Here is a 13,704-nt window from a genome sequence, read left to right as displayed (position 1 = left end):
TCCTAAATGGGCGTAAACCCTCAAAGCTTACTTTTATTATGAATCATAAACGTGTGTGTTCCGGTGCCAACTTTATGTGAGGATATAAAAATAAAAATAATAATTAGTAATTTCGCCTATATTTTTTATTTGAAGAACATGGGTGCTCAAAATTATTTTTATATAACAAGATTTCAAGAGCTGTTTAATAAAACAAATCACTGATTATAAAACAGTGACCCCCTCTGGGCAAAAATGTTCCCCAAACATCCTACTACTTTCATAACTGCTGTGCCTCCATATTTATCCTTGGCTAAAATACGTGACAAAGATAAATGGATCAAAACAAAGATATTAAGTTTCTGGAATTCCAACTAACCAGTTAATGAAAGTTATTTCTGTTAAGCCCTTTTTAATGGACAAGAGCAACAGAAAGTGGAGAAACAAACTAAATATTGACAAAAACTAAAATGATTCACATAGTGGTTTTATGGAGACTTCACCTACTGTATGTGAAAGCTTTTTACACTTTTTTGATGAGAAAGTCGGTTCTATTAGGGCCCAGATCATCCCCTCTGCTTATGACCCTTCAGTCGTTGTGCCTTGTTCTGCTGTTTTACACAGCTTTGAACGTGTGACCTTGCAATCATTGCAGGAGGTGGTTAGTCACTTAAGGCCAACTGGTTCTCCGGATGATGCTATTCCACACCAATTATTTAAAGATGTTTTTCTTACTATAGGTCCTTCTGTCCTTGCTCTTGTAAATAGCAGCTTGTCCTCAGGTGTTGTTCCTAAAACTCTGAAACATGCAGTTCTGCACCCTCTACTTAAGAAACCCATTTTGGATCCTACTGTTCTGGCGAATTATAGACCTATCTCAAAACTGCCTTTTATTTCAAAAATTCTTGAGAAGGTAGTCTATAATCAGCTAATGGCTTATCTTAATGAACATAATATTCTAGAGGTTTTTCAGTCCAGTTTTAAACCATTTCATAGCACAGAGTCAGCTCTTTTAAAAGTTTTTAATACTATACTTTTAGCAACTGATTCTGGTGGTTTTGTTGTTTTTGTTGGATTTATCAGCTGCTTTTGATACAGTTGATCATGGCATCCTACTTTCCCGTTTGGAACAGTGGGTGGGCATCAGTCACATAGCTCTTGATTGGTTTAAATCTTATTTGGCCAAGCGTACTTTTTGTGTCTGTCTTGATGCCCATAGGTCTCCCTCTGCTCCACTGTCGTGTAGTGTCCCACAGGGACAGTTTTCAGTTCTAGGCCCGCTTCTTTTCTTGTTGTACCTTCTTCCTCTTGGCTCTATTTTTAGAAAATATGGGATTGCTTTTCATTGTTATGCAGATGACACACAGATATATTTACCACTAAAGAACGCAGACTCCACCTCTCTTCGGTCTCTGTTTTTATGTCTGGAAGATTTGAAGGCCTGGGTGGCTCTAAATTTCTTGAAACTTAATGAAGATAAGACAGAGGTAGTGATTTTTGGCAGATCCACTGTAGATTCCCTGACCAATCTTGGCTCTTTGGCCCAGTATGTCAAACAGGTTATTACAAATTTAGGGGTCAAGATGGATGCTGGTCTTAAGCTGGAAGCACACATTAGAACCGTTGTAAAATCCAGCTTTTTCCACTTAAGGCAGCTAGCCAAAGTAAAACCTATTCTTTCCAGACAGTACTTTGAAACAGTGATCCATTCATTTGTGACTACGTTGCTGGATTACTGTAATGCACTTTATATAGGAGTCAATGATTTATATATTTCTCAGCTTCAGAGGGTACAAAATGCTGCTGCACATCTTTTAACAAACACGAAAATTTGATCATATTTCCCTATTTTAACTTCCTTACACTGGTTGCCAGTACATTTTAGGATTCATTGTAAAATCCTTTTATTTGTTTTTAAAGCTCTTAATGGCCTTGCCCCTCCCTATCTGTCTGAGCTGTTACATTCTTACACACCCTCCCATTCCTTCAGGTCAGCTGATCAGTTGCTTCTGAAAATACCAAAGACAAAGTTCAGAATAAATAAAGTTCAGAGGGAACCGTGCTTTTTCTGTGGCAGCTCCCAAGCTATGCAATGATCTTCCTTTGGGCATAAGACAGGCCTCTTCACTCACTGTTTTTAAGTCCCTTCTTAAGAAACATATTTTTTCTTTGGCTTTTGGCACAATCTGAGAGGTTTTACTTTGTTTTATTGTGTCTGTATATTAATATGTATTTTATATTTGATATTTTCTATTTTATAATTGCATTGTATTTTATGATTGTGTACAGCACTTTGGTCCTGTCGGTGTACAAAGTGCTTCATAAATGAAATTGGTATTTTATGGTATGGTATGGTATGGTATGGTATGGTATGGTATGGTATGGTATGGTATGGTATGGTAAAAAGACCAGGGGTCGATTTTGTTAAAAAGCAACATAAAAAAATCTTTAATCCCGTGTGGTCTAAATTTCTTGTTTTAATGTGTGGATTTTCACACCAATAGTTTGTGGTGTGAAACTAGTGTTTGTACTGAAACGTGTACAAGCACACCTTAGTTTTACAATTATGACCAGTGACTAGTGACACGAATAAAACTGGTTATATCTTCATCATTTGGGGACAACCTAACCATCTCCAACCCTGGTTGTTGGTCCATGTGGAGCTTACTAGTGAATCTCTAGTGCAGATTGCTGCTTCCACTTGGCATAAAAAAATATTCTTTGCTCTTGGTGAAAAAGAAAACTGAAAATGAAATGAAATTAAACTTCTGTGTTTAGTTTCATAGAAGGTTAGAATAGTGGAGCTAAACATAGAATATTCATCCTGGGTTAAATGGAGCATCTCTAGCCTGGGTCATTTGTTCAAGTGGGGATGAACAGTAACTCTGGTCTGTGTTACTGGTTCTGCTGGTAATGAATATAGCATTTCTAGTCCGGGTCGGTGGTTCTCTATTGTCGATAAACTGAACATCTCAGGCTGGGTCAGTGAGCCAATGCAGGTGCTCTTAGTGTATTATGTCTAATCAGTGTATATATTTTTTTGTTTAATTGTAACAAATCTAAAACTAAATATTTGGTATAACCAGATATTTATTTGGTATTTGGTATAAGCAGATCGATTTTATAACTACTGGGAGGAAGTTTCTTTGAAACATCTTTAGAAAGACTTCAGAAATAGTTCTCTTAGCCTCTAAGTAGCATCCTAAAACTCTTCATTAGTGTTTAGCCAGTCAAGAATATTCCACATTGCTTTATTATAGATATATAGGGCTTTGGAAATGACAGTTCATCATCGTTTTTATTATTCAGTCTTGCTTTTTTTATATATAAGCAGTGCTTTTGGCTTAGTCTAAACAGGCTATTGTTAATTTTATTGAAATATAATGTAATTTTCTTGAACAGAACAACAACTGAACCACGATTGAACCAAAAACATGTTTTACAGTTGACTACACACACTGTTGTAGTAGAATTTAAAAAAAAATACATTGGACATATTTATATTACTTTTTATAAACTTTGAACGACATATACAAAATTGAGAAATTCCAAATAGCTTAAAAGTGATGCCTGCAAATGTTTCTGTGCCGTCAAAAGTTAATTATAGCTTGGCAATGTAAGGTAAGAGTCTTCGTTGCTAACTTTCACTTTCTCTTTGAAAAACAACCCAGAACTTATTAGTAGAACTGTAGCACTAGAAGTGAAACAAAAGTGATCAAATCAGACTTTTAAAATACATAAAACACAAAACTTCCCAGTAGAAAATAATCTAAAATCATGGAGGAATGTTTGGTTGCCTAGTAGTAGCACTGGATAAACTGGTTAGTTAAAGGCAGCATGCCCTCAAGATAGCAAGAGTTTGGCAAACAAATCAGTTTGTTTGTTTGTGAAACTAACTGATTTGTTTGTTTGGCACTTTGAAGCTACATCCAGGCTGTGCCAAAGCTAAAAACAGCACTAGATCATTTAATATCACAAAGAACTGGTACTGCAACAACCTTGGAGCATACTTAAGTAAAACAAGCAGATCAATCGCACACTAAATGTTCCTTTAAATGAAGTCCACGTCACCCGATTAGCAATTTAATAAACACTTACAACTTAAGCTTGTTTATATGAAGCATCCTGAAATGCATGCAGGATGACCTTTGATGTGTTATGAGTCAGTTCTCCTTATAGCTCTCATGTGACACTCATGCGCCGTTTGTTTGGGCTTTCCACAAGTCAGGACACTCAGAATTGATCAAAAGGCCATGCTGTGCTCCTAGATGTTCAGCAGAGGGCAGCGTGAGACAGAATCTGAGTGTGTGTGGAACAAAGTGACATCTCGGCCAAAGGATTTCACAGGTGACTTCTTCAGTCATCTATAAGAGTCACATTGGTTATCTGTCTGAAACACCATAGATTGGTGTTTCAGCAGGATCACTCCACTTTCACATTTTCAGGTTTTTGTTCAAACATAATGCCATGGTAACTTGGATTGCAGTCAGAGCTAAAGGTTCACTCGGGCTGTCAGGGTTTAAGATTAGAAAACGTGTCTTTCATCCTGAAGAACACAGTAGTTACATACAATGCAAAGAGCAATGTGAGACGAAAGCATGGTGATATTCTAAACGCTTTACCAAAATTTAAATGAACCAAATAAAAAGTAAAAGAGATGCTGTTTGTGACGAAATAGAAACTCACAAGTTCTTTTCAGTTCTCGTCCTGTATTAAAAACTACATTGATAATTAATGTTGGGATATTTTATGAGTATGCCTTCACAGTCATAAAGAAACAGTAACATCAAGAATAAGATTTAAAAAAAGAGGGTTCCAATGCAAGCTAAGGTTGAAATCATTTCACATATAGTCGAAGTTTGTTTTGTGTTTAAAATGTGGATGTCTTCCTGCTGTTTTTTGTTCTGCCTCTTATGATTCAATCGAGTGTCTGTATTTAAAGTTTGTGGGTGTAACATGACGGCACGTGAAAAGTTCCAGAGGTGACATTTCTGTGACTGCAACTTAAATGCAAGTTGGTAAACAACTTTCAAAGATGTTGTGTAAGCCAGATACGTCATTATTTTAGAGAAATCAGACAAGAGTTGTCTATTACTGTATTGTCATTTCTCTTTCATATTTATATATATTAAAGAACAGATGCCATTAAAGCTTTCTGTGTACATCTATAACTCAAAATGACGTTGCTTGATGTCTGCGATGTGCAGGGGTTTAGCGGCGATGTTCTGAAAAAGAAAAAAGACATGTTTGCACCAGGGCCGCCTTAAGCTCTCGGTTATTAATGTTTAACCTATGCTTGTTGAACTTTACCTGCAAACTTCGCTGTATATCCCTCACATGGGAGTCCGTCTGCTCTAGCCTCCAGGTGACGAAGTCGATGAGCGACTCTGCATCAATGGCTCTATGAAAAAATTGTTTGCAGCTAAAACAAATTTCTCACGTCTATCTTTCTCTTGGAGTTAAAAGATGCTTTGATGACCCGAGCGTCACACAAGACTTTCTTTGTGTGTTTGAGGTTTTGCTGTACTAGTTGATGTAGATGAGTTCTGGCTACACAGTAATCACAAACAAGACTCGGTATAGAATATAATTATCTTTATGTGTACGTTTGATCTTTGAGTCACTGTTACACCTTTTTGAGCAACAGATCTAGTACATGAAAGAATCTGGATATAGCTTTTGCTGATTTCCATAACCTCAATTTTGCTCATGGTTTTTTATGCAAACAATCTTCATAGTTCATTTTGTCAAAGAGCTATACAAATAGCCTTTTTTTTTTCAAAGAATGTCATTGACAGAGTATGCTGCGTACCCTATGAGGGCAACAACATCCCCAGACAGTGAGAAGTGTTGAGACAGACGTAGTTATGACGCCAACATTTCTAAATTCCCTGAAGAGCAAATGCATGAAAGGAGGCAAATTGAGGCATCCACTTCAAGTCTACTTTTTTTGTTTTTGATTTTACAAAAACTTGAAGCATCAAAATTACATATTAATCTTAGGATGTCATGATGCTAAATATTTATTTAAATCTAACCAGATGCGCTTTGACATAAGATGAACTTGAGTGAAATGGGTTAAAGTTGCTATTGTCAGAGGACTATGTCTCTTTTGATTAACAAAAGTCAGAAAGGTTTCATTAAATAGATTGAGTGGAGACTTCAAATGTTTTCTTCCAGATGTTGATGCCTATCTGAAAAAATGGTTGTCTTTAACAACCGAACAACAATGAAGAAATTCACAATTTTATTTCAGAAAAATGTCCAAATCAAAATCTGGAAAAGTGAATCCATTTTCAAACATTAGCCTAGATTGTTGATTCATTTCACTTGAGACAAACAGGCCTCCAACCCAGAGAGAGCATATAGGGGTGGGTGTTTTTATTGCCAGTGTATCAACATAGCTTGATTTATTTTGCATCCATTAAGATCAATGAATTTTGTGTATGAGTTGCAGAATTATGTACACAGGCATAATTCTTTAAGTCACCTTCAATGGTTATTTTATTTCCATGAATCATAAAAGCATCTGGAAGATAGACTGTAAAATAGCATTTGGAAAATTGCACTAAATCCAAATGAAATACTCTAGATAAGTGTGGGGAATTTTTAGCGTAACAGTAGCAAAGAGTCATATTAAAGAAAAAGCACAGAAATATATGCATGTTAAACAAAAAAAAAATTGTGTCAAAAATAAGTCTACAGAACACAAAAAAGAGCGAACAAATGTAGCAATAAATTAAGAGAACATCCTTAAATAAATGAAAATAATTTCAAGTTTGCTGTACAAATTGTGCTTTTTGTACTTGTGTAAAGAAATGCAACATGCAACAACACAGAAATCTATGAAAAGAACATCAGTTGAATGCTGACAGTTTTTCATGTGTTTTGTTAGGAGCAGTTGTAATAGTAGTACACTTTACTGTGCTCCAACAGTGTCATGCATGAGGTTGAAGACATTATCCAGAAGTCTCCCACCACCCGTACTGTGGGCATCTCAGGATTATGGTTGAATGCGGTTTCAACTTCCCATCTAAAAGAACCACATATTTAGGTGACAGGCCACAAAAGCTGAGAAAAAAATGGCCAGAAAAAAAACATAGGAAGTAGTCGCAGGTTGGGAGGCACTGTCGTTTTATTGTGGTGAATGAGTCACTTTTGCACAGACAGACTTTCAGATTTTTCTTAAGAATTTACAGGTAAAGTTCAACAGTTATTAAAAACAATGCATTTCTTGGCTTTAGAAGTAAAAACTGAACAGCCTTTTGCATGTTTTTGAGAACATTTCTAAGAAACTTCTAGTGTCTCACAAGAATCATACTATGAGAGATTCCTCACATAAAAGAAATGGAAAGAAGTAACTCACTGTTAGTCATTGAAAACAACTTTTTCCGTAGTCACATACCAATAAATATGCAAATATCGACAAACAATGGTGGTTTTTGTGCTTCAACATTTTCTCAGTAAATCTCATTGGAGTTTTATTTTTCAGTTCTCATCAAGAGTGATACTTTCTGGCAGACAGACTAAATGTGAGTTGCTGTACTTCTTTTCATCATCTAAAGAGACATCCACCAACCAGAAAGATCCCACAGGCAGAAGGTTTTGCTCTTACTCAGACTGCGCTGCGAGCAATCACATCAAGAGGATGTCCTGTTTCAGTGGCTCAAAAGCTAGTTCCTAAAAAAGGAATAAAATGTTTTTAACGAATCTGTTTAAATCAAAAGATTATATATAAAAAACGCATTTGCTGGATTTTACCTGCGAACTGTGCTGTAAATAACAGTTTCATTTTCATAATCCTGCTGTTTCCTGAAAGTTAAAATGTATATCAGCACTTGTACCATCTAGTTTATTCATTGATTATAACAATGGGTTAGCAAATGTCAGAATGTCTCACATGGTTCTCTTTCTTCCCTTTTGAAATTCAATAGTTGCATATATTATTTCTGTTGTAGCTTCTTCAACCTTAAGATCGTTGTCAGCTTGTGACTGGTGACTGTCTTCACACCTAAGTCGATTCGCACCATCTGTCCTCTGAATACAAAAATGCAAATACATATTAGTAGATAAATAAAGGAAACAAAAATGTTTAAATAAATATTAGAAGTCAAAGTTTTTAACCCTAGCCATACCAAAGGTTATTTTCCCACATTTTATCTGTGATGACTCAGAGTTTGAGATGTTTACTTGATTTGGCTTCAGATAACATTCGATAAACAATGCTGTCTGTGGTTTAAATCAAGGAAACAAAACAAGATGACCTGCATTTCTTTCAGATGTTCTGTCTCTGCCCTCATTTTGGTTTTGGTGAGTCTGAAATAGAGCAGAAAATATCATTTAGGGTGATTGCTTTTCAATTTAAAAAAATTAATATTACACATTGATATTGACGAAGAAAAAAGATTGTGTTCATTCAGTTTTCTGCATTCAGTTTTTAATATTTATAGAGACATCAGATTCTATAGCTATGGATGATACGTATGTCCATAATTTAAGCTCAGAAAATAGACGCAAGGTTCTCCAGTTTGTTCCATGTAATACTTTACTCAAAAATAAATGCCACGCAAGGACAGACAGCTCACCTGCAAACAGCAATAACAGATGTCACGACAAGAAGTAGGACAACACTGGCACTGATAATGAAAAGCATGTCTCTCATAAACGTCCAATAAGCTGTAAAAAAAATTATAGTTTGTCTGTAATGCTTAAAATGTTATATATATAACAGTGCAAGAAAACAAAACCTAATGAACTTCTTAATGCATTTTCCAAAAACTAGTTCATAGAAGGAAACGACTTTAGTGAGATACTTACGATTCTTCTTCAAAGTGAAAACTGTGGAGTTTTGACTTCCATGTTTGTTGGAGACACTGCATAAATACTGACCACCATGAACAGGAAGCAGCTCAGCCTGATGTCCAACTTTCTGTATCAAACCGTCTACTATTTTGAACCACCTGTAATTTTCCACAGGCGGGAGTGCGTCGCTGCAGCAGATCAGGACAATGCTGCTGCCCGCACCCATCTCAGATGATGATCTGACGAGCACAGATGTGTTCTTGGGTCCATCTGAAAATAAAGAAAAGAGTTTAGAGTTTAGGTTTTTAGGAGGGGGCAAAGGTAGATATTGAGCAAATGAGTGCCAGGGAAGATTATTTATCACGACAAAGTTGCAAATTACTGCTGCATGGAACATTTGCAGTCTTGCCTTCATCATCCACTTATACAACACAAACTACAGTCACTGCTGGGAACAATAAATTTATTGGTGAAGACAGCATTTTAAAATAATTTCTTCTAAAAGTACAAACATCAATTTATCTGACTGGCCACATTTTGAGGAAAAAAATAACTGAAAAAAAAAATCAAAAGCACAAATTAAAAAAAATACAAAAGCTTTATACTTTTCTCAAGGCTCCCTTTCAAACTGATTTTCAAAAAGTCCCCTGCTGTTGTTAGCAAAAGAAATGTCAGCATTACTCAGAGGGAGCAAATGGGTGATTCTGTACACATCAAAGTCTTTCTGCTCAGGCTGATACTCACATTCAACATCGACATGAGCGACTCCTGAAGTTGTTCCGTTTTTCATTTTTAGGGAGCAAGTGTAGTTTCCTGAATGTTTAGAGGACACGTCTGTTAAATGAAGTACTGGTCCTTCATTTACGGCTTCTCCATCTTTAAACCAGCTGTACCCATATGAACCTACTCCACCGTCGCAGCGGTTTTTGCAGGTGAGATTTACTGAATCTCCTTCTTTTATCGTTTCTTTTTGCACCGAAATATTCAGATCTAGGAAAATTTGAATTTGATTGTTTTTTTAATTTTCACTTATTTGAAACGAACAGTACAATTTTAAATCAAATGAGAAATAACTTACCAATAACGTTCAATACCAGAAGTTTAGTGGGGCATCTTTTGTTGGTATTGTATCTGAAAAAATATTTCCCAGCATCATAATGTTTCACTTTGTGTATTTTCAAAGAGCAGTTATGCTCTTTGTCTCCGGCGTACTCAAATCTTTCAGATACATTCCCAGGGTAATTTAAAATTAAACGAACTTTAGAAGACTTCACATAAGCCCACATGAACTTTTTTACTTCTTGTTTTTCAATATTATTAAAGATACAAAAGAAGACAACAGATGAGCCTCTGACAGCACAGATGGTTTGCTGGGGGTAATCCACGAAGCACTTGTTGGAGAAAACATCTGGAAAAGAAAAATTTCTACATGTTGCAACGTACTATAGCTGAAAAATATTTCAAAAATCTATTGTATTTACCTTCTGCAAATAGAAGCAACAGAGTCCACATCAATGGTCTGCTTTCAGCCAACATTTTCAGGCTGAGTCACGTTAAATCGTTCAGATCTTTTAATTTTAACTGAAGTTTTAACATCTGTCAGAGTGGAAAAGCGGGCAGTCTCTTTTTCTTCTGCGTGCTTTTCTATCTATCGCCTCAATGTGCAGTTTCCTGTCATAAAAAAACAGGGTGTTAGGTCAAAGCTGCACTTCTCACCCTGTAAAAATCAGGTCACTTATACAAAGCCTGTTTCAGCTCTTCATATTTCAATGTCAGATGTACAAAATCTCTATGCAGGGAGCCACACTTCGTGCACTGCAACCTGATGTTCTTATGTTGTGGTTAACAGTAGGTGCAGGGTTGGAGCCATGATAGTTTAATAGGTTTTGTGCAACGCGATCACACAGCGTTTGTGTTTGATGGGCTATACCACTTTATATACTTTGCATATTAGATCTTAAAGGAGTTTTCTGGTAATTTCTGAGTAAAAAAAAAAAAAAAAGAAAAAAAGAATCTAGTGTTGTTCCAACGGACCATTGTCATTCTTCACTCTTAAATAATTTAGAAACAATAGGGATTCATATGATTATTAAAATATTGTGAGATATTCGCTACTGTTTTTTTTTTTAACATTTTAAATGTTTAAAACATCAGTATTTACAGACCGGGGGAAATAATACGTTTGGCTTTGAATTACTAGCAGAACCTTCTCCAACTCGTCTCTCCACCACGTATATATTTTACTGTATAATGCAGTACTTTTTCATTATGTTCTGTTGATTGCTCTCTATCCCTTCTGCCTATATTTTATTAAGTTTCACATGCTCCATTTTTGAATTTATCTTAGGGCAACATATTGTTGCTTCAGTGACTTCCACAAAAGAAGAAGATACCTTTTATTTGATGCCGCAACACAATGAAGCTTACTTTCATTTCCTGTTATGTCAAGCATGATCTAATGATAGAGTGCTCAGCTTCATAACAATCACAGAAAAAAGTTGGTCCCCTCTAATGAACTTTGATAAATGTACTTGTTAGTTGAGGCTCGTAATAAAAATGTTCTTTTACTGTGAGTGTTTGTTGGCAAATTTTACACAGGAGTTATCTGTTCTGTCAACTACAAGTCCTGTCCTGTCAAAAATGAGGGGAAGAGATGAACCCTTGCAACACAAAATATGAGATTAATTGAATGTATTACAGATTATAAATACAATCTATGATAGCCCCTATAGTTTTGCACCTTAACGATATAGTCTACGTGACTCCCATTTAATGCAGAGTAAACACAATGTAATAGAAATAAGTCTGGTTTTAGGGCAACCTAAGCAAAATAAAACCTAAACTAAAAGGCAAAACACAAAGTTAGAAAACCTAAGCAAAGTTTTTGATTTTAGTGCCACAATAAATTTCTTTCTCGCTTTCTCTCTCTCTCTCTCTCATGACGATGGGATGATCATCTGGAGCCCTATAAAAGGGTCTTGGCCAGTGAGTGGTCTCAGAAAGAAGAACCAGCAGCCTCAGTGAGATAAGGAGCAGCTCAGACCTCTGCTCTCGACATGGAGATGACTTCTAAACTTATGTTTCCTATCGTGGCGATTTTCCTTCTCGTCGCCTGCAGTCCGTCGGAGGCTTGGTACAAGCAGGTGGCCGGACCGAACTACTACTCGGTGGGCAGAGCGTCCGGCTTGCTGTCCGGGATCCGGAGGTCGTCATCGTACGCAAGGAGAGAAGAATCCCCCTCAGAGAGCGGAGAGTCTGCCACCAGCAGCGTCTTATCTCAGTTCCTCTCTCATAACTCTGTTTTAAAGACGATGGTTAGTGGGAATTCATTTGCTCAGTAAACTTTTCAATGTATTTTCTGTTTGTTTTTCTTTATTATTTAGCAGACGATTAAACATAACATTACAGAAATTTGGCAGCACACTTTTTCCGTTGTCTACGTATTAATTATTAAATAGTAAGTTTATTCAGCGTCATATGGCTCTTCGCTGCAAAAATTTAATCTTTAATGAGAAAACAAAAACGAACCGTTCTGGGCTTGCATTCTGTGCCCCGTTTAGACAATAAATATTTTTCACATCAGCAGTATGAAAAATGTCCTACCTTTACTTTAGAAACTGACCGCCTGCATAAAATAAATCTACAATAATTTCTTTAGAAAATATGGATAGAATATTACAAGATTTGCATGAATGTACACAGTATAACGTTGCAGAATACTTGTTGCTGTGTAAAAGCATCTTGAATCATCTTCAATCAAGTGCACGAAACTAGTCGTGATTTTAGATACTTTAATCCTGATCTGTCTCCGTTCTCTCCAAACAGCCTCTTTGCATTAAAGACATTACCCCAAACCTGCAGAGCTGTGAACTCTTCCAGGAAACCAAAGGATCTCTGAAGTGCAAAGCAGATGTCTTCCTCTCCCTGGACTCCTCAGACTGCGAAGGAGACTGATTGCTGTCCTTGGATCATGAAGCATAATTCTTAAAAGGACATTTAAAAAACAACATATGTTTAATGTGATGGGTAATGCTGTTGATGGAAGTTTGTTTTTCATGCCCCCTTTTTGCTTGTTTTTTTTTTTTTATGATGAAATATGTCTAATTGTTATCTGGTCCAGTATTATTGTTCATATTTGATCCGAGTTTACATCAATAAATGGATCGTTCTGTGGATCTAAAACGCAAATCACAAAGATGTCATTTGATTCTTCACATTTCATCACTTTGGCAGTGGAGAAAAGTTTGCAAAACAAGTTGAAAACCATCCTCTAACTTCGTGCCAAGGTTATTTCATATTTATGATACATTTCATTCACTAACTTCAGTTTGTTAAACTGAAAGAATATTTTAGGATAGAACATAGACCCAACTCAAAATTTCTACATTTAAACCCTAACAGCAAGATGACATCAAGATAAAACATCACTATGTCAAGCCACAGTCACTTGAACAATTATGAGTGGGTGAAAAAAAATCTGGCATACACTGGGGAGAATCCTGTTGCTTCATCCCTTAATCTACAGTAAAATTACAGAATGAACAGAAAAACAAATAGTTGGAACAGTCAGTTACAGTTGTTTGCTAATCTGACATGAAATATTAACACTAAACACAGCTGTTAGAAGGCCTACCCAATCATATTGATGGGTAAATCAACATGCAAGGCCTTCACCATTGTCACACTGATTTGTAGAGCAATATTTCATGGCAATTAAAGCTGGAAGTATTTAGACTTATTATCTACCAGTTTTGTTTTTTACTGATTTTTCATAGTAAAATTCTTCAAGTTCAGTCAAGTTCAGAACCGATGAAAAGCATCTAAACTCCAACTTTTAGGTCTTTCTAAAAATTCTCAGACATAGATGCAGGTTTTGTCAGGGGTATTTTATTAAATGAACATCCTTTGATCAAAATCATTTCA

At 36.1% G+C, this 13,704-nt stretch overlaps 2 protein-coding genes across 7 annotated transcripts; one reads left to right on the top strand and one right to left on the bottom strand.

The window, feature by feature from the left end:
* Nucleotides 1-7,096: 7,096 nt before the first annotated feature.
* LOC116736291 (B-cell receptor CD22-like) lies at nucleotides 7,097-11,738 on the bottom strand. Of its 6 annotated transcripts, none has more exons than XR_004342513.1 (9): nucleotides 10,263-11,738; nucleotides 9,860-10,189; nucleotides 9,526-9,771; nucleotides 8,797-9,051; nucleotides 8,565-8,655; nucleotides 8,115-8,295; nucleotides 7,880-8,016; nucleotides 7,741-7,791; nucleotides 7,097-7,659 (listed from the first exon to the last, which is right to left on the bottom strand). XR_004342513.1 is itself a non-coding variant. In XM_032588681.1 (9 exons), the coding sequence occupies exons 1-9, from the start codon at nucleotides 10,315-10,317 to the stop codon at nucleotides 7,653-7,655; spliced, it is 1,224 nt and encodes a 407-aa protein (XP_032444572.1). In that variant the 5' UTR covers nucleotides 10,318-11,738; the 3' UTR covers nucleotides 7,097-7,652. The 6 variants fall into 6 exon arrangements, 3 of the variants coding, with proteins under 3 accessions (XP_032444572.1, XP_032444574.1, XP_032444573.1); XR_004342515.1 differs by having other exon boundaries at nucleotides 8,565-8,615; XR_004342514.1 differs by having other exon boundaries at nucleotides 8,244-8,295; nucleotides 8,565-8,615.
* Nucleotides 9,603-12,972, top strand: LOC116736292 (neuropeptide B-like). Its single transcript, XM_032588685.1, has 3 exons — nucleotides 9,603-9,713; nucleotides 11,745-12,095; nucleotides 12,607-12,972. The coding sequence occupies exons 2-3, from the start codon at nucleotides 11,838-11,840 to the stop codon at nucleotides 12,733-12,735; spliced, it is 387 nt and encodes a 128-aa protein (XP_032444576.1). The 5' UTR covers nucleotides 9,603-9,713; nucleotides 11,745-11,837; the 3' UTR covers nucleotides 12,736-12,972.
* Nucleotides 12,973-13,704: the final 732 nt, after the last annotated feature.

The sequence above is a fragment of the Xiphophorus hellerii genome, chromosome 16, assembly GCF_003331165.1.
Source record: "Xiphophorus hellerii strain 12219 chromosome 16, Xiphophorus_hellerii-4.1, whole genome shotgun sequence".
NCBI classification, from domain to species: Eukaryota; Metazoa; Chordata; class Actinopteri; order Cyprinodontiformes; family Poeciliidae; genus Xiphophorus; species Xiphophorus hellerii.
The sequence above is the reverse complement of the archived record's forward strand: the minus strand, read 5'-3'. Positions and strand labels throughout refer to the sequence as shown.